At 43.3% G+C, this 23,228-nt stretch overlaps 2 protein-coding genes across 5 annotated transcripts in view; one reads left to right on the top strand and one right to left on the bottom strand.

Annotated features, from left to right (window-relative positions):
• Positions 1-3,151, bottom strand: part of Dhfr (dihydrofolate reductase) — a 29,153-nt gene extending 26,002 nt beyond the window's left edge. Inside the window, exons 1-2 of the mRNA XM_015998986.3 lie at positions 2,920-3,151; positions 2,597-2,646 (exon numbers count right to left, since the gene is read on the bottom strand). Coding sequence (XP_015854472.2) covers positions 2,597-2,646; positions 2,920-3,149 — 280 coding nt within the window. The 5' untranslated portion in view covers positions 3,150-3,151. The remainder of the gene's footprint in view (positions 1-2,596; positions 2,647-2,919) is intronic.
• A 127-nt stretch (positions 3,152-3,278) lies between these two features.
• The window catches only part of Msh3 (mutS homolog 3), a 171,909-nt gene continuing 151,959 nt past the window's right edge, over positions 3,279-23,228 (top strand). For 2 of the 4 annotated variants that reach the window (XM_006980483.4, XM_006980482.4), the window contains exons 1-6: positions 3,280-3,509; positions 5,160-5,277; positions 8,633-8,853; positions 17,209-17,397; positions 19,522-19,638; positions 20,138-20,255. In XM_006980483.4, the coding sequence (XP_006980545.3) occupies positions 3,372-3,509; positions 5,160-5,277; positions 8,633-8,853; positions 17,209-17,397; positions 19,522-19,638; positions 20,138-20,255 (901 nt within the window). In that variant the 5' untranslated portion in view covers positions 3,280-3,371. Of the gene's footprint in view, positions 3,510-5,159; positions 5,278-8,632; positions 8,854-17,208; positions 17,398-19,521; positions 19,639-20,137; positions 20,258-23,228 lie in introns of all 4 variants that reach the window. The other 2 variants (XM_076552056.1, XM_076552055.1) reach the window with 2 other exon arrangements.

Here is a 23,228-nt window from a genome sequence, read left to right as displayed (position 1 = left end):
CCCAAATTATATCTTTTACTTAGGTTTTAGTCAATTGCAACAATGCATAATTTTGGTTCAAAGTACTCAGGCTGATGGGATTTTGTCATCTGCTAAGTAACCCCGTATGCTTTATTAAATTCTAAAATGGAGAAAATAGTTCCTACTCCTGGAATTCTTCAGAGGCATTAAAGACTTAGAACTTGAGTTCACCATCTAAAACTAGTGTTCTCTGGGTCATCTATATGAGCTTCCATGATTCAAAGGTCAGGGATTATTGCGGAAGAGGGGGCAGAAAGAATGTAAGAGTTGGTGGAAGAGGGAGAGAGATGTGAAAGACTGACTTCTGGACACGGCATGGCTGATGTCTGTATGCACCAACTCGCAGCAGCTTTCCTTACCTGCACAAGATTAAGCCAGTCAAAAATTCCAGCATAGAGGAGGGCCTTCTGAGGCCCCACCCCCTACTGGACCGCTATTGTGTAGTTGAGGGCTGCTGAGAGAGGAGGAGTCATTCTTAGCGTGGGCTGGTTGTAGATTGCTCATGCCCCAGTGGATGGTCACACACAAGGTTATTAATAACAACTAGAATATGAATTAGGGAGGAAGAAGGGGGTACAAGGAGTGGGAAGGTAAATGGATATACTCTGTATAAAACCTTCAAAGAATAAAAAACACATTCAGCCAGGCAGTGGTGGTGGTGGTGGTGGTGGTGGTGGTGGTGGTGGTGGTGGCGGCGGTGGTGGCGGTGGTGGTGGCGGCGGCGGCGGCGGCGGCGGCGGCGGCGGCGCACGCCTTTAATCCCAGCACTTGGGAGGCAGAGGCAGGCGGATCTTTGTGAGTTCGAGGCCAGCCTGGTCTCCAAAGTGAGTTCCAGGAAAGGCGCAAAGCTACACAGAGAAACCCTGTCTCGAAAAACCAAAACAAACAAACAAACAACAACAACACCACACCAAACAAACAAAAAAGAAAAAAAGCATATAGCTTCTATCTTTTATTTAATTACTTGGGGAAAAAAAAACCTTCAGTGTCAGACAGCTGGATCAAAGGAACAGGAACAATTACCAGAGAATATTTAGGATTCTTTTTGGGGGCTAGAGAGATGGTTTAGCTGTTAAAGGCTGGATCTGGGTTCGGTTCTCAGCACCCACATCTAGAAGCTTACAACTGCTTTCAACTCCAGTGCCAGGGAGCTGACACCTTCTTCTGGTCTCTGTGGAAACCAGGCACACATATTTGTACACACATCAGAAAGAAAAAAAAAAAAAAACCTTGAAAAAATTAGTTTGTATTTTATGTGCATTGTGCACCTGTATGCACAGGCCGGGCAGTATAGTTAGGTGTCTTTTCTTTCTTTTTCTTTTTTTTTTTGGTTTTTCAAGACAGGGTTTCTCTGTATAGCTTTGCACCTTTCCTGGAACTCACTCTGTAGACCAGGCTGGCCTTGAACTCACAGAGATCCGCCTGCCTCTGCCTCCCAAGTGCTGGGATTAAAGGCGTGCCCCGCCACCGCCCGGCTTCACTTTATTTTCTCGATACATTTCTCCTTGAATCTGGGGCCCATAAATTTGGCAAGAGAACAAGCTCCAGGAATCTTTACATCCTTGCCTCTCTAGTGCTGGTATTACAAATGTGTGTCACTGTGTCCAGCTTTTTATTTGGGTGCTGAGATTTGAACTCAGGCTCTCAGAACTTTATTGACTGAACCATTTCCCCAATCCTAATATTTAGATTCTTGAAAGTAGACTATGTTAAAGGCATTTGCCAACGTGTCTACCAGTGACCTACTATATTTTCTACCTGTCCTATAAATGTTGTTAAATATCTGCTCTGCTGACTTTTGTTTTCCCATTTTCAATGCCAGTGGTTCTCAACTTTCCTAACACTGTGACCCTTTAATTCAGTTCCTCATGTTGTGGTGACCCCCAACCATAAATTTTGTTGTTACTTCATAAATGTAATTCTGCTACTGCTATGAATCATAATGTAAATATCTGTGTTTTCCAATAGTCTTAGGCGACCCCTGTGAAAGGGTCATTCCACCCCCAAAGGGGTCATGACCCACAGGTTGAGAGCCATCCCTCTCCTACTATAATAAACAAACTTGTCTATTAGGGAGAAATTACAATGAATGTCCTACAAGCAACTGGAAACTGCTTTATAATTGCACACCACTCCCCATTCTTTTATTTCAAGTCAGTCCCCCAGGCTGCCCCACTGAAGAGCATAGCCTTCATCCCACTGTATCTTCCTGCCTCCGGAAATCCAACAGAGGATCACATAAGTGTTTAATTGTTTTTTAGCCTCTTGTCCCCTGCATTCTTCATTTACTCAAGCTTTATGTCTTCCATCAACAATTCTAAATACCGGCTCTGGTCTCTACATTCAAAGCGCTAAATTTTGCTGCCCATTCTGTCCAGTTATATGCACTTGCTACAAAAATTTCAAATGCATGTATTTTAAAGAGGATTCTTAATAAACTTTGGGAACCGCATAAACATTTCTGCCAAGAAACAAAGATCCCAGATTCCCACGGGAGACTTCCCACTTACAGGTCTGCATTGGAAATCTTGCTTCATACAAGCTCTAAAATCCTCAGGACTTAACCCCAAATTACCTTCCACTGAAGAGGTTGTGGTCATTCTTTGGAAGTACTTGAATTCGTTCCTGAAAGTTAGAGAAACACTGCGTTAACAGGCACTCTGTCACGTGTGCTCAGGCTCTAGCTCAGCGGCGACCCGTGCAAGCCCGGGGGGTGGTGCTGCCCAGTGACCGGACTTTGCTCCAGGCCAGGGCGCCTCTGGGCAAAGGCTGGCACAGCAGGGGGATCACCGCGGGCACCGGCAGGGGCTGCAGCAGGCGGGCCTACCCGCTCACCGCTGGACTCGACGGGACTCAGCGAACTGCCTCGGTGTCCCGAACCCAGTCCGGCCATAGTACCTGAGCGGAGGCCAGGGCAGGTCTCCGTTCTTGCCGATGCCCATATTCTGGGACACGGCGACGATGCAGTTCAGCGGTCGAACCATGATAGCAGCGGCGATCACCTCTGCGGCAGCCCGCGCGCTAGGTTTCCCCTCCGAGTTTGGCGCGAAAATTGCGGGCGCTGCCACCAGGCGCCGCTTCCCACTCGTGCAGCAAAGGCCCGGCCCCTGCCAGGCCCCGCCCCGCATTCTATTTGAGCTTCAGAGGCTCCGCCCCTGCCAGGCCCTGCCCCGCACCCTATTTGTGCTCATGGGCCCCGCCCCCACAGGCTCCGCCCCGCACCCTATTTGTGCCTCGAGGCCCCGCCCCCACCAGGCCGGCCCCCGAACAGGTCGCGGCGTGCGCGCGCGCGCAGGCGCGGGGTAGAGCGGCCGCGCGCTCCCGGCGGGCTTGCTCTTCTGCACCCTGCGATGCCCCGCAGGAAGTCCGCGTCGGGCGGCCTTTCTGCCGCCGCCCAAGCCCCGGGGAGGCAAGCGGTTCTGAGCCGGTTCTTCCAGTCTGCCGGAAGCCTGAGAGCCACAGCGACCCCCACGGAGCCCGCGGAGAAGGTAGAGGGCGACTCTTCAGCGCCCCCAGCGTCCACTGCGCCGCCTCGGCCGGGGCCGCCGCGGCTGGGTTCTGTCCTCGACGGGGCGGAGCCAGGGGTGGGCGGGTCCAGACGGACAGGGGCGGGGTCAGGGGCGGGGCGGGGCAGGCGCGTGGGTCTCGCGGCCGGAAGTGGAGGCAGTGTGGCGAGCCTAATGGTGGGGAGTACTAAGAAGGGGCGGAGCCGGGGGGAGGAGACGGTGGTGACATCTGCGGGTCCATGTTTAGTTGAAAGGCTTTAATTACCCGATTAGAAGTAATAGATTTGAGGTCTTGTTGCCGCCAGTCGTAAACCGGAACCTGAGGCGGAAACTTCTATTTTGGTGAATGTCCGGGTCTGGCAGGTCCAGGATACATCTTTTAAACTCCATCGTCCCTTCTTTCCTTTACATCTTCCCTATTATATTGAAGGTTGAAGAAGAACTTTACTTACCTATGCTTGCTTGGCTGACTAGAACGAAGCTGTCTTTAAGGCTAGATTTTTCAGAATTCAAAAGCATCGCTCTGTATTTCAGATCACTGTGCCGGAACACTCTTTCCCAGTGTAAAGTATGATATAAGCATTTGGGTGGAAGAAGTTCCCGTAGATGGCTTATTGTTGGCTACTTCCTGTTGCTTGCAGCCCTTCAAATAGTTCAAAGCAAAGCAAAACCCAAACCAAAACCCCATAGTGATGTTGCCACAAGTGCACAAGTTCAGGGGATGTGGCACACTTGCTCAAGGGCGAGCGGTCCCTGAGGTTCCTGGTTTTTTGTTTGTTTGTTTGTTTGTTTGTTTTTCGAGACAGGTTTCTCTCTGTAGCTTTGTGCCTTTTCCTGGAACTCACTCTGTAGCCCAGGCTGGCCTCAAACTCACAGAGATCCACCTGCCTCTGCCTCCCGAGTGCTGGGATTAAAGGCGTGCGCCACCACCGCCCGGCCCAGAGGCTCCTTGTTATATTTCCCACACAGACGGGGGATGTGGCACACTTGCCCAGGGTGCCTTAGGCCCTGGACTGGGTCATTTCCCAGACTGAGGATATGGAAGATGATCGTAGATTGGCTTTTAGCTATCCACCCCATTTTAATGCAGGTGCAAATTGATTTAAGAATCTTAACCCCTTTCATTTATTTTTTTTCCTTACATTGATTGGTTTCCCCCACCCCTACCCCTCTTGAGGATGATCTGCATTTCATGAATTCACCAAGATTTTATTTTGCACACACCATTGACAGGCTATTGTAGGAAAGTTTTAAGTTTTTCTTAGATTACCTGCCAACAAATAGTCCTAGGACATCTTTTAATAGTGGATGTAAGCTTTGGAACAGAAAATACATCGTTTGTTTATTATCTCACCTTCCCCCATAATTTGGCATTTTGAAAATATATTTTTTTGTTTATCTTGTAGAGGTATTTTATTTAACATACGTAAGTAGGAGAGGTGGAGAACACCACTTAATTTCAGCAGGATAGCGGTGAGGAGAGGCCATACCTGCCAGTTTCTATCTCTGATGCAAAAACAGATCCCTGTGAAGAGTGGAAGGCAGGGGACTTCCTGTCATTCTGAAGCAGGGTTTAATGATACCAAACCTTAGAATGGCATTAACACACCATTTCCAACCTTCCTGGTACAGGTTACAAAAGGTGACAGCAGGAAGAGGTCATCGGGGAGTGATGGGCCCATTAAGAAGAGAGCAAAGAAAGTTCCAGAGAAGGAAGAAGAAAATACCCCAGTAACATCTGGTAACCCTGGTGAGTGTTAGGGAATGAGTCTTCTCAGTTGCTGGGGTTCCCCAGAGGGCAGAGGAAGCCGCTGGAGTGTTGAGCCTTGTTTTTCTCTATGGAGAAGGATCTTTGTTGTGCCTGAGCTGGGATTTGGGGGGCTAGGGCCACAGTGGAAGTCAGTTCTCTAATTTGGCTACAGTTCTCCCAGTTTCTCTTTTGTTCACTTTTGTTGTATATTTTAAAAGTGGTGTGTGTGTGTGTGTGTGTGTGTGTGTGTGTGTGTGTGTGTAAGTGTAAGTGTAAGTGTAGATGCCTGCAGAGGCATGAGACGTGGAATCCTCCTGGAGGACCTGATATGGTTGCTGGGAATTGAACTCAGGTCTCTGATGAAAGAGCTGTATGTGTGCTTAACCACTGAACCATCTTTCCAGCCCCTTGAGCTGTCTTTTAAATCTTGGTTATAAAGATGAAACATTTGTTAATGATTTATTTATTATTTGTGTGTGTGCCTGTGTACAGAGGACAATTTCCAGGAGTCATTTCTCTCCTTCCATTGTGTGAGTTCTGACATTGAACTCAAGTTGTATGGCTTATTGGCAAGCACCCTTACCCAGGGAGCCACCTTACAGTCACCAAATGAAATCTTCTTGTTATCCATCTCCAGAAGACTTTCATATTTCACCTTCTGAAACTCTGCACTGGTTGATAGAATGTCTCTATTTCCCATACCTCCAACCCTTGGCCATGACCATCTTGTCTTCTGTGTCTATAATTTGACTAATCCATATTCCTTTTATTATATCCTGGCAGTATTCCTCTGCATAGATCTACCTCATTTCTAGACTTCCATTTATAAGTTCCTTTTTTTATACCTGGGCTACAAACCAGAAGGAAAGTCTTAACACTCACAGGAAACCTTTATGTATATTTGAGAAAAATGAGGTAAAATGTACACTGCAGAAGATATCACAAAGTACATTTTTAGAATAACAGGAACCTCACTAAATTCAGTAATTTATATTTGGAAAAATCAGAAGTTTAGAAGAAAGAGTGAGTTTGTCTTCCAAATTTCTTAGTCATGGAGGGGCAATAACTCTGTTAGTAGAGTTTGTCTAGCATCCCTGGAGACCTGGGTTTGCATAAACTGTACGGGATGGCTCATACCTGTAATTCCAGCATTGAGGAGGTAGTGGTAGGAGGATCAGGAGTTCAGGGTCATCCTCAGCAACATGGTGAGTTCAGACACAGCCTGGGCTACTTGAGGCCTTGCCTTGTTTCAAAACCACAAAACAGTTCATCCGACAGATATCTTAGTCATTGTTGGTATATTCAAATCAGGTATTTATTGTTGGAGGTGGTTGGTTTAATTATAGACTTTTTTTTTTTGCATAACCCCCCCCTCCGCAGTTTTAAGATTTTTCTCTTTCTTACTCATTTTCTCATACTTTTAGAACTTTAGCCTAGTTATTAAGTCAGCGAATTGATTTTTTTCCTAGTTAGAACTCATTCAAAACTTCTTGAATTGGTGAGTTTTTATTCTCATATATTTAGAAAACTCTTTGTCCAGTCATTTCTCAAATACTTCCAGGGTGCTCCTCCTCCTTCTTAGAGTCTGGGAGAGACTTGCTGTTGACCGTCCCTCACGTCACTGATGCTTTTGTGTGGTTTCAGGCTGGCTTGCTCTTGTGCTTTATTTTGGATAGGTTCTGTGGCCTTATTTTCTACTAAAACGATCTTTTTTCCATAGTGTATACATTGCTGTAAGTCTCAGGGAAATGTTCAACTTCAGGTTTTATACAGGCCCTTTCTAGAAGTTCCATTTTGTTGTTATTTTCGAACCTCACATATACCTATGTGAATTCTATCTTACTCAAATTGCTAATAGAAAAACTATTTAGCCTTTGCTCATGTACTTGAAAGAGTCAAGCACACAATTTCCCAGCTGTGAGATTCATGTAAGACACGATAACCTGTACACCCCAAACATTTTTATGTAAGTCTGAAAGTTTTAAACTTTTACAGATGTGCAACACCCAACTGCCGTCCTCTGCATTTTTGTCTTAACACGGAAGGTAAAGAGAGAGATGACAAGGGGTGCAAACCCCACTTCCCTTGCACTTAGCAGGAGCCGCCTAATAGTGTTGCTCCCAGGGGTGAAATAATGTGTCCCAGCATATTGCGGAGTCCCAGTGGATGGCAGACCCCTTCTCACCCCAATTGCTTGCTTATAAATAACAGATAATGAGTAACTGCTTACAGCCATTGCTTATAATGGTGGTAGGTGCTGGGGAGAGTCATGGTCTTGTTGCAGGAACACAGAGGAAGAAAGGAGACTCTCAAGATGGAGAATAAATACAGGGTTTCATGGAAGAGGTAGCTTTGGGACGGGGCTTGACGGATGAATGTATTTTTGATATGGTATGCGAACGCTGGGGAGGCAAGAGAGCAAGTGTGTCTGTGCTCGGTGATTGCCTTGAGCTGGGCAGACAGCCACGTCCCCTGGCTTAGGTCTGGAGAGGCAGGCTCTGGATTCCTGGGTCTTGGTGAGGCCAAGGTCTCAGCATGCAGGCAGCTTTGGCTCCTGTCATTTTCCTGGGATAGTTGATAATCAGCAGCACTGCTTGTCACACTTTTTCAGAGAGATTTCTAGTCTGTGCTGAGTGGGAGAGGTCCTCAGAATCTAGGAAGAATCTGTATCAGTTCACTTTGAGTCAGTCCTTTTCATTCCAGAACTTTCTGTTTCCAGACTCCATGGTCTCCAAGTTCCTGAGTCTTGAGCGTTCTGTGTTGCAAGTAGAGTTGATTCTTACTTTTCTAAGGACTGGACAGGAATCTTGTGTGCTGAATTAGTGACTGCACATCAATTCCCTGTCTGGCTTCAGATATTTAAGTTGCAGCTGTCACCACCCCTGTCCTGTCTGTCATTATATCCCAAAGAAGTAGGAGGAAAGCTCGACTATAGTTCTGTTTTTTCACAATTAAAATTGCATCATTTATTTATTTTTTTAAAAAAAATTATTGTTTGTGTGTCTGTGCATGGGGTGCAGATGTTTGTGGAGGTCAGAGGACATCCTGAAGGAGCTGGTCCTCTCCTGCCATCTTGTTTCTGGGGATTGAACTTTGGTCCTCAGGCAAGTGCCATTCCTGCTGAGCGGTCTTGCCATCCTCCCTTACTGGAGTTCTCAATGGATTTCATCAGGGAATGAAATTACAGGTGTGTTTCAATGTGTCATCTTTACCTTGAATAGCCTTCTTTATCATGTTATAGTTAGGTTCATTGCTTCAATGGGAATATCTTTCTGAGAAATTCCATGCACATTATGAATTGATGTAAAGAAGTCAAAAATACTATTAGTATGTTTTCTTCTTATTATTTCCCAAGAGCCAAAGAAATGTCTGAGGCCCAGGATTGTTTTAAAGTCTCTGGAAAAGCTGAAAGAATTCTGCTGTGATTCTGCCCCCACTCAAAACAGAGTCCAGACAGAGCCTCTTCGGGAGAGATTTGCAGTTCTGCCGAAATGTACTGACTTTGAAGACATCACTCTGCAACGTGCCAAGAATGCAGCTTCTTCTGAGGAGTCCAAATCGCAGGCTAATCAGAAAGTATGTACCTTTTGTGTAAGTGGACAACCACCCACAACCATTCCAAAGTACATTGAGGTTCTTTGGGGTTGTCAGGGAAATAAATGGTTTCCACAGGTTGCTGATGATCTGCATCAGCTGAGGGAGCTTTTTTTTTTTTAGTTGTTTTTCTTGTCAATATTTAGAGTTTTACTATTTATTTTGGAGAGATTAAAATGAGACAACACCTGCAGGCATTCCAGCTGTACGTGTTCACTAATGGTATTGCCTAGGCGTGTTTTCATTGATAGTTTCCATAATTTGCATGGAAAATCCTGGTGGGCAGCATATAGGTGCTTTTTTTTTTCCAGTTGAAAACTTTGCAGATACAGACTCAGTTTAAAGATAAAATAAGAGCTGGAGAGATGGCTCAGAGGTTAAGAGCACTGACTGCTCTTCCATAGGTCCTGCGTTCAATTCCCAGCAACCACATGGTGGCTCACAACCATCTGCAATGAGATCTGGCACCCTCTTCTGTGTACATAATAAATAAATCTTAAAACAAAAAGCAAACAAACAAAAAAAAAATAAAGATAAAATAAATGAGTACTGGTTTTTCTGGAAGTTTATCTTATTTCATAAATGAATAAGGGAATAATTTTTCTAGAAAATGTATTTTTGTGAGTGTGAATTAACTTTTATATTATATAGCATTCTTGGATTTTTATAAAACCATAGAAACAAAAGGGAAAATCTCATAAAAATTTAAAATAATTGCATTCTCAGACCTGATACAGTAAGCTACATTTCTCTTGCCATGAGTCTCCACCCCTTCTCTTTGGAGGCATTTGTGGACTAATGACTTTCTTGGTCATGAGATAGATCATGAGATAGGTCTGACAAAAGCAGCTTAAGGAAAGAAGGTTTATTTATGTCAGGGTTGGAGGGTCTGATCCATCATCAGGGATGGCAGGTGGTAGGGCCTGCTGCATTGCATCTATAGTTATCTGCAGTCATCTGCAGTCATCTGCAGTCATTTGGAGTTATCTGGAGTCACCTGCAGTCACCTGTAGTCATCTGTAGTCAACTGCAGTCATCTGGAGTTATCTGCAGTCAACTGCAGTCATCCGAAGTCATCTGCAGTCATCTGGAGTCATCTGCAGTCATCTGTAGTCATCTGTAGTCATCTGCAGTCAACTGCACTCATCTGGAATCAACTGCAATCATCTGGAGTCAACTGCAGTCAACTGCTGTCATCTGGAGTCATCTGCGGTCATCTGGAGTCATTTGCAGTCAACTGCAGTCATCTGGAGTCATCTGCAGTCATCTGCAGTCAGGGTGCAGAGTGCACACCAGTGCTCAGCTCACTTTCCTTTTTTATTTAGCACATAAGATGGTGCTGCCCACATTCAAGGCTGGCTTTCCTCAGTTAAAGGGTGAGGAGAACATCCTCATAGGCACACTCAGAGGTGCAGGGGATTCTAAACTCTGACTGGTTGCCAAGGTCACAGCCATCATAGCTTTACTATTGAGATGAAGTGAGTCTCCTTGGAAAGTTACCTTCTATACCTGGTGTAGATGTTAGCATGTTTTCAGAAAGTGCCCTAGATACGTGCCCTCTATGCTACCCAGCACTCTCAGGAATAAATAATAAGATATTAATAGGCTTATGAAATAAAAAATTTGAAAAATATATAAAACAAACTATTTAAACTTTCAAATATACTTATTTATATAGTTTACTTTGGGTTTTTACCTTTTTATTTATTTAATTTTTTTTTTTTTTTTTTTTTGTTTTTGTTTTTGTTTTTCGAGACAGGGTTTCTCTGTGTAGCTTTGCGCCTTTCCTGGAGCTCACTTGGTAGCCCAGGCTGGCCTCGAACTCACAGAGATCCGCCTGGCTCTGCCTCCCGAGTGCTGGGATTAAAGGCGTGCGCCACCACCGCCCGGCTATTTATTTAATTTTTAAAGTTAGCATATAGAGTAATGTGTGGGGCGTTTACCCACCACCCCCACAGCTTCCCAGAGTTTTCTTGAGTGCGAGCAGCAGGAAATATTAGATAGAAGGATTTATAGCGGAGAATCTTGCGGAGATAAACAGATAGAAAATAAAGGATAGCCTCGAGAGGGCCTGGAACCTATTCCAACGGGCCCAGACTGTTTCTGGTCCAGGGTTTTTATAGAGACGCCAAGGGGTGGAGCAAAAGACCTCCTCCCCCAGCACAGCCAAGTGCAGACCATCTCAGACACCTGCACTCAGGCCCGTGGTCCTGATCATCCTCTATTCGGACCTGCTGGGTAAAGCCACGAGGAACCCCAGAACGGGCTCCCACAGGTCCCCCCTTCTTAATATATAAAAAAATAACTATTAATGGCTTACAGCAATCTCCATAGCTGTTACACCTCCCAGTATGGGAGTAGAGGATGATATAAATGGCATTTCTCTCTTGAATTAGGTCCAAGGTGACCACAGCAGTCTTAGCTGCCTCAAGCCCTTTCTAAACCAAAACTCTTAAGGCGACTACAAACTTAAAGAATCCCTTAGCTTCATCATTACCATTAACAGGTTAACAAAAATATTGCTATACATAGTCACAATTCTCTCAATCTTACAACTCAAAGCAAACTCTTAACAGAACCATTAGAATTAGCATATATGGTGCTATATATAGTTAACAATTTTCTCCGTCTTACAACTTTAACTCAGTCATTTGAATTTTCTTGTTAACAGAACATAGGAAAAACTTCGATGTATCCACATCAAACTTAAATATTTCCTTAACTCCACAAAACCAGGGTGCATTAATATCAATAGGTTTCTGCGAACATAATTCAATCTCATAACTCCTCCTTTTCTTTATAATTTTTTAAACAAAGTCTCAAACCTAGTTAGAGGAACCCAAACTTATCTGTTTAAACAGTTCCATTTGTAACACAAAACCAGTTCCATAAGTAATTCCATTTTTACATAAACAGTTCCAAAATACAATTCATAAATCTCCAATTAATAAAGCATATATGCATACACAAAATTGCATCTTGATTCTAAGTAGAAATACATTTCTTCATTTAAACAGTTTCATTTTTAACCCAATTCCAGAAAACTTTCTAGGTCATTACTATAAGTAAGCTCAAAATTGTCCCATTGCAATGAAATCTCTATTGTTCATTTCATTTAAGTACCAAAATTCAAATGATAAATATTGGTACTAGCCTTCCAAATTTGAAGAAATCCATAACCAAAATGTTTTTGTAATTTTATCTCATTTTTAAGTTCAAAAAGTTCAAACAAGAAAAATTCTGATATCAGGCTTTCACTTCCAAATATGAAGAGACGTTTTTCAACCAAAACTTTTTGCAGTTAATTTTTGTTCAAACAAGCATCTCTGCAACTTTTGTTCTCACAAACAGACCTTTTTAGTTATAGTAATATTTTAAACCGCACCGTTTTTGCTGTTAGCTCAGGTTTTTCTGTGCTGCGTTGATACTCTACAGATCTCAGCTGCGGATGCCTTGTACTGGTTCTGGCATCCACCATTCTTAGCTTCTTAGCGGCTTCTGGAGCTTTTGAAACCATTCAGACTGCCTACTTTGCAGTCTACTAGGACACTATCTCCTGTGTCTCAGGTGTTTTCACCATATACATTAATAGACTCACACTTAACATTTACACTTTTTCACAAACTCACATATAACATTTTTTGCCTTGCAAAGCATTTAGACTCATATTCAACATTTACACGTTTTTATAAACTCACATACAACATATTAACATCTACTTATTTATACTTTATAGAACTACTTTAGCAAATATATTTCCTATTAATTCTTATATACTTGTATTCATTCCATCTTATTTCTTATTTAAACTTACATTTACAACTAGCATCTTACAAGCTTATTACTACATGTCTTAAGACTACCTTAGATACTTCTTACAAGCTTATATTCTTAAAGGAACTCTATTGATCTATTTTACACACTTATATAGGCTACCATTAGCATATATCTAACTTAGCAAACACCTAAAGATTTCTTAACACAGATCTAACAAGACAGAATTTTTACAAATTCACTTATCTTATTTTCATCTTTCTACTTCTTACTCTTAATTATCACTATCTCTATTATAAAGATTCTCTTAACTAGACAGGAAGTACGTACATCATTTCTAAAGTTTACAGTTTATAGTTAGCTTTGTTATAAAGCACTGGGATTTAGTGAGTGTTGTCATTATAGAGTTGTGATACTTGTTGCTAGGGGATTGTAACATTCTCCGGACAAAGCCACACCCCAAAGTTGTCAGTTCTCTCAGCCGTTCCGGACCGGCAGAGATGCACTGTCAGCGGTAGACAGTTTTTAACTAGAGGCTGTCCCTTCACCCAAATTCATAATAGTTTCCCCTAAGAACTTCAATTCAAACAAACGTTTCTATCACAGCAGTACTTTTGGTTTGTTCTACTGAAAAACTTCACACTGAGGGTGCAATTACCACATTTAGCTTCTGTAAAGCTCTTTGCCAATACTACAAAGCTATTAGGTGGTATTTTAAGGATTTTAAAGTGACTTGTTTGCTCTTATAGGTAGCTTTTTGTCATCCAACTGCCGTAAAAACTTTGCACAGCTATTAGGGTAAATAAGGCATTTTACCAACAGAGCCCCAAACCATGAAGTGCACCTAGTTCCGTATCCTTTCAATTTTTCATTGGAACTGACACTTAAACCCTTAGACGACTTTTCCACTTTTTCTTTTAAAAGCTGTATTTTAATTTTAGAGCTGACAAAAGTGTTTCAGGGCAATGTCGCCATCTTTAGCAGAAAAACTACCTTTCCCAGAATGCATTTCCCTTATATCAGTCCATAATATCAGTCCTTTATATCATTTTCCATATTTCTTATCGGGTTTGAGAGTCAACTGGTTCTCTTTTACCAGACTTGCTTACAAATTCTTGCCCGGGAGGTTTGAACAAAGTTTTTTGCTTTTGTAACGGGAGATTTGAACAAGCATTTTACATTTTCAGCTATGGCACATTGGGAGGTTTCTATTCTCCTCAGTTGGCTTTAACAGGTGTTTCTCCTTCATCAGACACTGGCCCCCAAATCAGAATCACACCTGCCTCGGTAGCCGGCATTGAGGCTGGCATTTCTGATAGCAACTTTCCTCGGGGCTTGTGTTTGTTTTAGCCAGTCAGTGAAAAACAAGATCATGTACAACAGCTTTTCCATAGCTCCTTCAGAGAGATTTTCTCCCACTGATCTTATTCTCATTTTGCTTGCTCCTTCCTTCCCCAGATGCAGAGCTTCAGCTATCTGCGGCTCTGTACCTCTGCTAGCTGCCTTTGGAGGTAGGGGCTTTCTTTTTCTCCCCCTGAATCTGCCTCAAATTCTAGCAGCTTTGTTAGGTCATGCATTTTCTGGGGAGGAATCTGTCCCCTCTGTTTCTTCAGAGTCTTTCTCCCTGACAGTATCCAGTTTGGTCTCAGTTTATCCCCTCTACCCCAGAAACAGTTTCCGACACTAGAGCGGCGGCTTTCCCTGCTACTGAAGGTAGGGGCTTTTTGTCCGTTTGTTTTCAGGGTCTGTGTGGTTTGCGTACAGACTGAAAATCTAACAAGGGAGGTTTTTGCCGTTTCTAAACTCCCATTAGGACAGGTGTTTTGCCTCATCAGGCCTTCACCTGACCCAGTCCCCCAGTGGGTTGTGTTTGCTTGTCTGGGTGCTCAGGACAGAGCTTATGCCAAAGGCAGTCACCCCTTAGGGCTACACTCCCTCATTTCATCGGGAGTCAGTTGAAACAAAGCTTTTCTCAAAGAGATGCTTTCTCTGACAGAAAAGAAAGCTTTACTCCTGGATAGTTCTGTTCTGCCCTGGCTGGGCTCTTTCCCCAGACAGCGTTCTGACTCAGCAGCACGACTGCTTCAGACACAGTTCAGCTTTACTGTTTTCCCAGAAAGGTCCTTTTTCTAATAGGAAAGCTTTTCAGATTTCTTTTTGCAGTCGTGGACCTATCAACCCGGGACTTGTAGGAAAGTGGACAACTGTGCCGTTCCCACCGGCTTTAGCTTTGTTTATTCATTAGCAATCTTCCCCTGGGTCCTGCACCTTCCTGCCTCAGCTCTGTGCTCCAGGAAGTTTACAACTGCAGGAACCCTAGTATCCCCGAAATGCACTCCAACTCAGAGACGCTGGCCAGTCACCTCTGGGTTTTTGCTCAGAAGCGAGGATACAATGCTAACAGTTTCAGGGGATCTTTGCATTAGGAAGATTAGGAGCACCTTTTCATTCTGAAATGCTCACTCAAAACCTTTGCTGCCGCAGCTCAGCTGTAACTGTGAAGCTTGACTATTTTGCTTTTCTCAAAGTTTCCTGCCCTTTGGGCTCTCTGTAGCTCTTCACCCACACTCTCCCAAGCATTTCCCTCAGGGTACTCTGACCCACTGTCTTTTACTAGCTTGAAGAGACAGAGCTTAGAAGAGGTTTTTAGGAACTTGTCCCTGCCTCCTGCATTGCAGGGAGGATTTTTAAAGCTTGAAAGAGAACTTAGAGGTTTTGCCGTCTTAAATTTGTTGTTTTCCCTTAGAGTTAATCACAGGTGGTCCCCATACTAATATCTTCAGGTGATTCTAATTTTTGTCCTTCTGAGGGAGAAAGTTCTGAAAGGCTTTAGTTTCTAAGTTTCTTAAGAGAGATAGATTAAGGCTTTTTAAGAGAGCTTTTTCCCCCAAATTTTCCAAGAAAAGCTTTAGCGTTTAAGAGAAAGGTTTTTTTTCCCCAGGAGAAAGACCAACTTTTCCCAAAACTTCCCAACTTTAAACTTTGACTTCTTACACCCCCATTTTTGCCTCAGGGAGAAATTACTTTCTCCTGCCGCTTGGACTTAGCATTTCAGCTGTCCCCAGGTCAAAAGCTTCCAAAGGAAACTTTTTCTTCCCCATAAGCTCAAAGAAGAGCTTTTTTACTACCCGTAAAGCCCAAAGAAAGATTTTTTCCCCCAGTTTGCTTTCAAAGCCCCCAAAGTTAGAAAATTGAAGAGTTTTTCTGTCTAGTTGCCTTACTTATTTTTTCCTACACAATCTTATACTTCTAAGTTTTTCCTAAACTATATTACTACCCTATATCTTATACTTATCACAGATAGAAATTGAGAAAGGGATAGAAGATAGAAAATTTTGACAGAAGAGAATTTCGCTGCAGCATCGGACATCCTTCCAGTCCGCTTTCCTTTTCTCTCGAGGATAAAACGCCTGCCTTCCCAAAAAATATATATAAAAATATATATATATTCCATAACACCGGCATGCCTTTCCACTGGCAGGGCTAACTCAGCACTTTCACCAAAAACTCTGTAATAAAACTATTATTTTCCTTTATCTTTAGTCCCTATTACTTTGTCTTTAGTCCCTGTTCATTTGTCTTTAGTCCCCCCTTTTTTTGTCCCTTTTTTCTTTAGTCCCTTTTTTCCCCTTTCTTTAGTCCCTTTTTTCCCCTTTCTTTAGTCCCTTTTTTTCTTTAGTCCCTGTTCTTTAGTCCCTGTTCTTTAGTCCCTGTTCTTTAGTCCCTGTTCTTTTTTTTTTTTTTTTGGTTTTTTCGAGACAGGGTTTCTCTGTGTAGCTTTGCGCCTTTCCTGGATCTCACTCTGTAGACCAGGCTGGCCTCGAACTCACAGAGATCCGCCTGCCTCTGCCTCCCGAGTGCTGGGATTAAAGGCGTGCGCCACCACCGCCCGGCTAGTCCCTGTTCTTTAGTCCCTGTTCACGGCGCCATTCTGTGGGGCGTTTACCCACCACCCCCACAGCTTCCCAGAGTTTTCTTGAGTGCGAGCAGCAGGAAATATTAGATAGAAGGATTTATAGCGGAGAATCTTGCGGAGATAAACAGATAGAAAATAAAGGATAGCCTCGAGAGGGCCTGGAACCTATTCCAACGGGCCCAGACTGTTTCTGGTCCAGGGTTTTTATAGAGACGCCAAGGGGTGGAGCAAAAGACCTCCTCCCCCAGCACAGCCAAGTGCAGACCATCTCAGACACCTGCACTCAGGCCCGTGGTCCTGATCATCCTCTATTCGGACCTGCTGGGTAAAGCCACGAGGAACCCCAGAACGGGCTCCCACAGTAATGGTTGTCTTTTTCATCATGATATCACATGGCATTATACGTCATTCTCATTTGTACCCCTCCCCCACTGCTCTCTCCTGTGTTTTTTAAACTTTTAGTTTGAAAAGATTTCCAACCTTTAAGATAACTTGGCCTCAGTCTGGCTTTAGAATATGTAATATGTCCTTAGAAACCTTCCATGTGGAGCCACAAACTGTTAGCTTTTTGTCCAGCTTTCCAGTCCTCTGAGAACTCATCGATTCAGTTGGTGCTTTCTAAACCGTATAAATCTTTTGGTTTCCAGGACAGTCAATTTGGACCATGCCCTGAAAATTCCCGGAAGCCTTCTAACTGTAACTCTTTGAACAAGCGATCCAAAAGCGTCTATACGCCATTAGAATTGCAGTACATGGATGTGAAGCAGCAGTATAAGGATGCAGTTCTGTGTGTGGAATGTGGGTACAAGTACAGATTCTTTGGGGAGGATGCAGAGGTAAGTTCTGTCTGCCCTCTTCTGGCCTCTGTGGGCACTGTATGCAGGTGGTGCATAAACATACATGCAGCGAAACACCCATAACAGAAAAAGATAAGATATGTTACTTATAGTAAGAATAAAACTAAGTAAGGATAGCCAAGCTTGGTGGGAGTAGACTTGTGGGAGAAAGTGAAGGTTCTCTTCTGTCTTCTCTTTACCTTTAACTTAGGAATTTTTGTAGGAAGAAGGTTCCATCTCATGGACAAGCAAATTAACAGCCAGCTATGAACAGGTGTTTGAAATGATCTTTATGTGTGTTAGGCACCTTGTCAGTTTTTTTTTAAGGTAGGTCCTGATTTAATTTAGAGGCATTTGATGTAGGGTTCAGTGAAGAAGGTTAAAGATGAATATGCATATTTAATGGGTGTCTTAAGTTACTTTTCTATTGCTGAGACAAAACATCGTGACCAAGGTGTCTTAGTCAGTGTTCTCTTTCTGTGAAGAGAACTACGGCATGACAACGGCAACTCTTGTAAAGAAAAATGTTTAATTGAGACAGGCTTGCAGTTCAGAGGTTTAGTCCATCGTCATCATGGCAGGAAGCATGGCAGCATCCAGGCAGACATGGTGCTGGAGAGTGGCTCAGAGTTCTGCATTACGATCCACGGGCAGCAGGGAGAGAGAGTGACACAGGGCCCGGCTTGAGCATTTGAAACCTCAGAGCCCACCCCCAGTGACACACTTCCTCTAATAAGGCCACACCTCCTAATAGTGCCACTTCCTATGAGCCTTTGGGGGCCATTTTCATTCAAACCATCATACAAGGCAACTTAGAAAGTATTTAATTGAGGGATCACAGTTACAGAGGGTTAGTATCAATGACTGGCGTGGTGGGGAGCATGGAAGTAGGCAGGCAGGCAGGCATGGCACTGGAGCAGTAGCTGAGTGCTCACATATTGAGACACAAGCACAGGCCTAAGGCAGAGAAAGAGAAACTAACTGAGAATGGTGTGGCCCTTTGAAACCTCAGAACCTACCCCCAGTGACACAGCACACCTCCTTCCTAAATAGTTCTATCAGCTAGGGACCAAGCATTCAAACATGATTTTCTGTGTGCCTTTCTTGTTCACACCACTGCAATGGCCAAGCTGAGGAGGAGTATCGCTGGTGTTGCCATTGTTGGGACTCATGGATGATGCTTACATTGTAGGCTTGCTTGGGTCATAGGACATCACAGACACATAAGGTCGTACATATGATGTTGCCTGAGGCGTGGAAAACAAAGTCTTTACTAACCCTTTTTCTTTCAGTTTCAAAAACCTGTTTTTTGCAGGAAAGTGATTTTCTCACAGTAACATTATACTGTATTTTGTGTTATGAAACTACTCTGACATAACAAAACTAGCATGTTTTCTGAGAGCAGCAACAGGTAAAGAGTTGCATCCAAAGGAGAAGGAGAAACAGGCTGCCTAAGTTCAAGGGTAAATTCAGATCTGACCCTAGTAAAGACTGCTCTTCCCTTGACATCTTCACATAATGATGGAACCACGCAGTTCCGAGATGGTGAGATTGGGTAGTGAGAATGCTGGAATGAGGTTGTGTGCCTCTGGTGGACACTGTTCCGCTATGGGAGTTTCTGGAAGAAAGCGATGAATTAGCTATTGCTTCCTCCTTCCACATTTCTTTCAGTCACATACTCTTAGCTAACAGGAAGGCTTATTTCCTCTGTAAATATAGTGTTCCCTACCTGCCAGTCATTCATGTGTCCCGTTGGCATAACCATATCTTCTTCCATTACACTCTCGGCTCTTAAGGTAGGGAAGACTGACATTTTTAAGTTTTGGTAACATTTGTGTATTTCTAAGAACATTGATGAAGAGCTGTTGTGTTTTTGTGATTTTGAGTACAGATGTTGGCTCTGAACTGATCCTATTGGAGGTGTCCAAAGTAGATGAAACCATAAGTTATTTTTTGTACAGAGAACATCATTTAAACATTTTATTGATGATGTATGTATTTAGAGGAATATCAGATCCTAAGTACACGTATGCAGCTTGATGAACTTTTAACAAAATGAACAAACCTTAGACAGGGAGTCTTGAATAGACTTTCATTAACATTTTCTCTGTCTATACCTTTTAGATTGCTGCCCGGGAACTCAATATTTATTGCCACTTGGACCACAACTTCATGACGGCAAGCATACCCACTCACAGACTGTTCGTGCATGTCCGTCGACTCGTGGCCAAAGGATACAAGGTCAGCTTTAGCTTTGATTTGTGGAAAAGGAATTGCGACTCTTGTCTGGAGAGCAAAAGCATTGTCTCTAGGTGGTAGAAAGGCTCCCACTGGCTTTAGAATTGGGGGCTCTGAGGAAGTAAAGTGCGTTATATTTATTAGCATTGTATCTTTTCATTCTGTGTTGGTTTCCTGAGCCAGGGTCTGAGCTGTAAAGCCTAGGACGGACTTCACATAAACTCACAGTCCTCCAGCCTCAGCCTCAGTGCTGGGCTTGCAAGGAATGCACTGCCATGCGAGCCCTGGAGTGCCCTCTGCTGCACGGCGGAGCGTTTCTTTGCCCTGTATCCACTTTGCAGTTGCTTGGGGTTCTCTCTGCTCTGTGTCTGCACATCAAGTGTTGAGCTGCTTTTTTCCAGCGCTTCTGAATTGACTTTTTGACATTTTGAAATCATTATTATTAGTTTTTTAAACAGTGATTCCCTGGATTTGACAGTAAGCGTGTCCTTTTTTGTTGAAGGTTGGAGTTGTGAAACAAACAGAAACGGCCGCGTTAAAGGCCATCGGAGACAATAAGAGTTCCGTCTTCTCCCGGAAGTTGACTGCTCTTTATACAAAGTCCACACTCATCGGAGAAGATATCCTTTGAGGACAGGAAGTTTCCTCTTGTCGTAGGGGCTTTGTTTCAAAATGACAAATTGAACTAAATATTTTTTTTCCTGAGTGAGAATGTGTTTGATGAGGTGTCCAGCCACTATCCATCCTGACACTTCAGCCATGATGGGTGTGTCCCAGACGGGGTGGGGTGGGTAGTGGCTGGATACAGTATGTGTCCATTGTCAGAGTGAGAGCAGAATTCATCGTACTTTAATAGCAAGAATAAAACGAGCCTAATAAAACATGCCAGGTTAACAGCTCTTTGAAAAGAGATTTTCTCCTCAGATCATTTCTGGGACAGTGTTAGTTATCTGAGCCTTGCCAGCTCCTGAGTCTTGCCAAAGTGAGACCTGAAAATAACTTCCTAACTTCACCTGGGAAGAACTTCAAAGACAAAATTAATACACAGTTAAATGTGAGGCAATCATCATTAATTGTTAATCTTATAAAAAATTATTGAAAATGGGTAGTTGGTTAAAATTTTCTCTTGTAGGTTTCAGTGTGTACAATGATCATCCCAAGGTTTATCATCACTCAAATTCTTTGTTACTTGAAGCAAAATAGTTTCAAAAACATAGTAATCAAATTCCTAGTGTTTTTGTTTTGAGATGGAGTCTCACTGTGGCACAGGCTGGCCTTGAATTTCTTCTTCAGCCTTTCTGATACCTGGGATTGTTCTGACCTGGCCACTGTACCTGACATGTCATTTTAAAAAATGAAATAGTTGTTCATAAGATAGGAGCAGGTGCAAATGAGAATATTTAGGTAGTGGGTCAAGTTTCTCTTCTCTTCAATTTTTTTTTTATTGAAAATAGATTTTTTTCCTACAATATGTTCTGATTACAGTTTCCCCTCTCCCACTCCTCTCAGTTCCTCCCTTCTCCCCCTCCCACTGGAATCCACACCTTTCTGTCTCTGTTAGAAATTAGGCATCTAAGGAATAATAATAAAATAAAATAAAATACAAATGACAAAAAAAAATTGGAATAGGACAAAGACCAAACAAGAAAAACAGCCAAAGAAAAAGTACAAGAAACGCATATAGATACAGAGATACACACCATTTGCACACACAGGAATCCCGTAAAAACCCCAAACCAGAAGCTGTAATATGTACTCAAAGTATCAGTAAGATTTAAAAAAAAGCTCTGACTTGACATTGTGAGACAAAAAACTCGCAAAGATGCGGTTGAGTTCACTTTGTGTTGGCCATGGACAGCTGGGTGTGCAGCCTGCCCTTAGGAGTGGCTGTTTCCCCAGGGACTGCCTTGGAGAAAGGTTTTCATTTTCATTCTGTCATTTGGAGACAGCGTCCAGGTTAGGGTGGAGAAGTACCTGCATGGCCCCTTTCAGCTCTAGGAAATTATTTTATCTCACGTGTACGGGTGCTTGGTCTGCATGTAGATCTGTGCACCATATTCGGGCCTGGTGCCCAAGGAAGCCATTAGATCCCCTGGGACTGAAGTGACTGGGGCTGTGAGCCACATGTGGGTGGTGGAACTGAACATGGGTCCTCTAGAAGAACATCCACAGTGCTTTTTCTACCGAGCCATTTCTCCAGGCCTAGGTTAGGTCTCTTAATAGTGTAAGAAAGTTTGAATGAAGCCGGGTGGTGGTGGCACACGCCCTTAATCCCAGCACTTGGGAGGCAGAGCCAGGCAGATCTCTGTGAGTTCGAGGCCAGCCTGGGCTACCAAGTGAGTTCCAGGAAAGGCGCAAAGCTACACAGAGAAACCCTGTCTCGAAAAACTGGAAAAAAAAAAAAAAGTTTGAATGATACCATGTGAAAGTACTATTTCAGTTGTAGATTTTTTTTTTTTTTTTTTTGGTTTTTTGAGACAGGGTTTCTCTGTGTAGCTTTGCACCTTTCCTAGAACTCACTTTGTAGACCAGTAGCTGGCCTTGAATTTACAGAGATCTGTCTGCCTCTGCCTCCCACGCACTGGGATTAAAGGCGTGTGCCACCACCGCCCGGCTCAGTTGTAGTTTTTTTGTTTAAAGATTTATTTATTTTTATATGTATGGGTGTTTTGCCTGCATCTATGTCTGTTTAATTCCTGTGTGCGGAGTGCCAGCGTAAGCCAGAAGAGGGCAGAACTGGAGTTATAGATGGTTGTGAGCCACCTTGTAGGTGTTTGGAATTGATCCTGGATCCTCTGGAAGTTCTTAACCACTGGGTCATCTTTCCAGCACCTCTACTATAGTTTCTTAGAAGTTATTCAATCTGCTTAGCTTCTATGCAAACGCTGATATGCTTTTGTTCAAGTAAGACCATCAGTAGTGAGTGGTCACCATTGAGATGGACTGCAGACCATCAATAGTGAGTGGTCATCATTGAGATGGATTGTAGACCATCAATAGTGAATGATCACCATTGACATTGGACTGCAGACCATCAATAGTGAGTGATCACCATTGAGATTGGACTATATACTATCAGTAGTGAGTGATCACCATTGGATTGGACTGCAGACCATCAGTAGTGAATGGTCACCATTGAGATAGACTGCAGACCATCAGTAGTGAATGGTAGTGAATGGTCACCATTGGGATGGACTGCAGACCATCAGTAGTGAATGGTAGTGAATGGTCACCATTGAGATAGACTGCAGACCATCAGTAGTGAATGGTCACCATTGGGATGGACTGCAGGCCATCAGTAGTGAATGGTCACCATTGGGATGGACTGCAGACCATTAGTAGTGAAAGTAGTGAATGATCACCATTGAGATTGGACTGCAGGCCATCAGTAGTGAATGATCACCACTGAGATTGGACTGCAGACCATCAGTAGTGAATAGTCACCATTGAGATGGACTGCAGACCATCAGTAGTGAATGATCACCATTGAGATTGGACTGAAGACCATCAGTAGTGAATAGTCACCATTGGGATGGACTGCAGACCATCAATAGTGAATGGTAGTGAATGGTCACCATTGGGATGGACTGCAG

The sequence above is a fragment of the Peromyscus maniculatus genome, chromosome 15 (genome assembly GCF_049852395.1).
Source record: "Peromyscus maniculatus bairdii isolate BWxNUB_F1_BW_parent chromosome 15, HU_Pman_BW_mat_3.1, whole genome shotgun sequence".
Classification (NCBI taxonomy): Eukaryota; Metazoa; Chordata; class Mammalia; order Rodentia; family Cricetidae; genus Peromyscus; species Peromyscus maniculatus.
The sequence above is the reverse complement of the archived record's forward strand: the minus strand, read 5'-3'. Positions and strand labels throughout refer to the sequence as shown.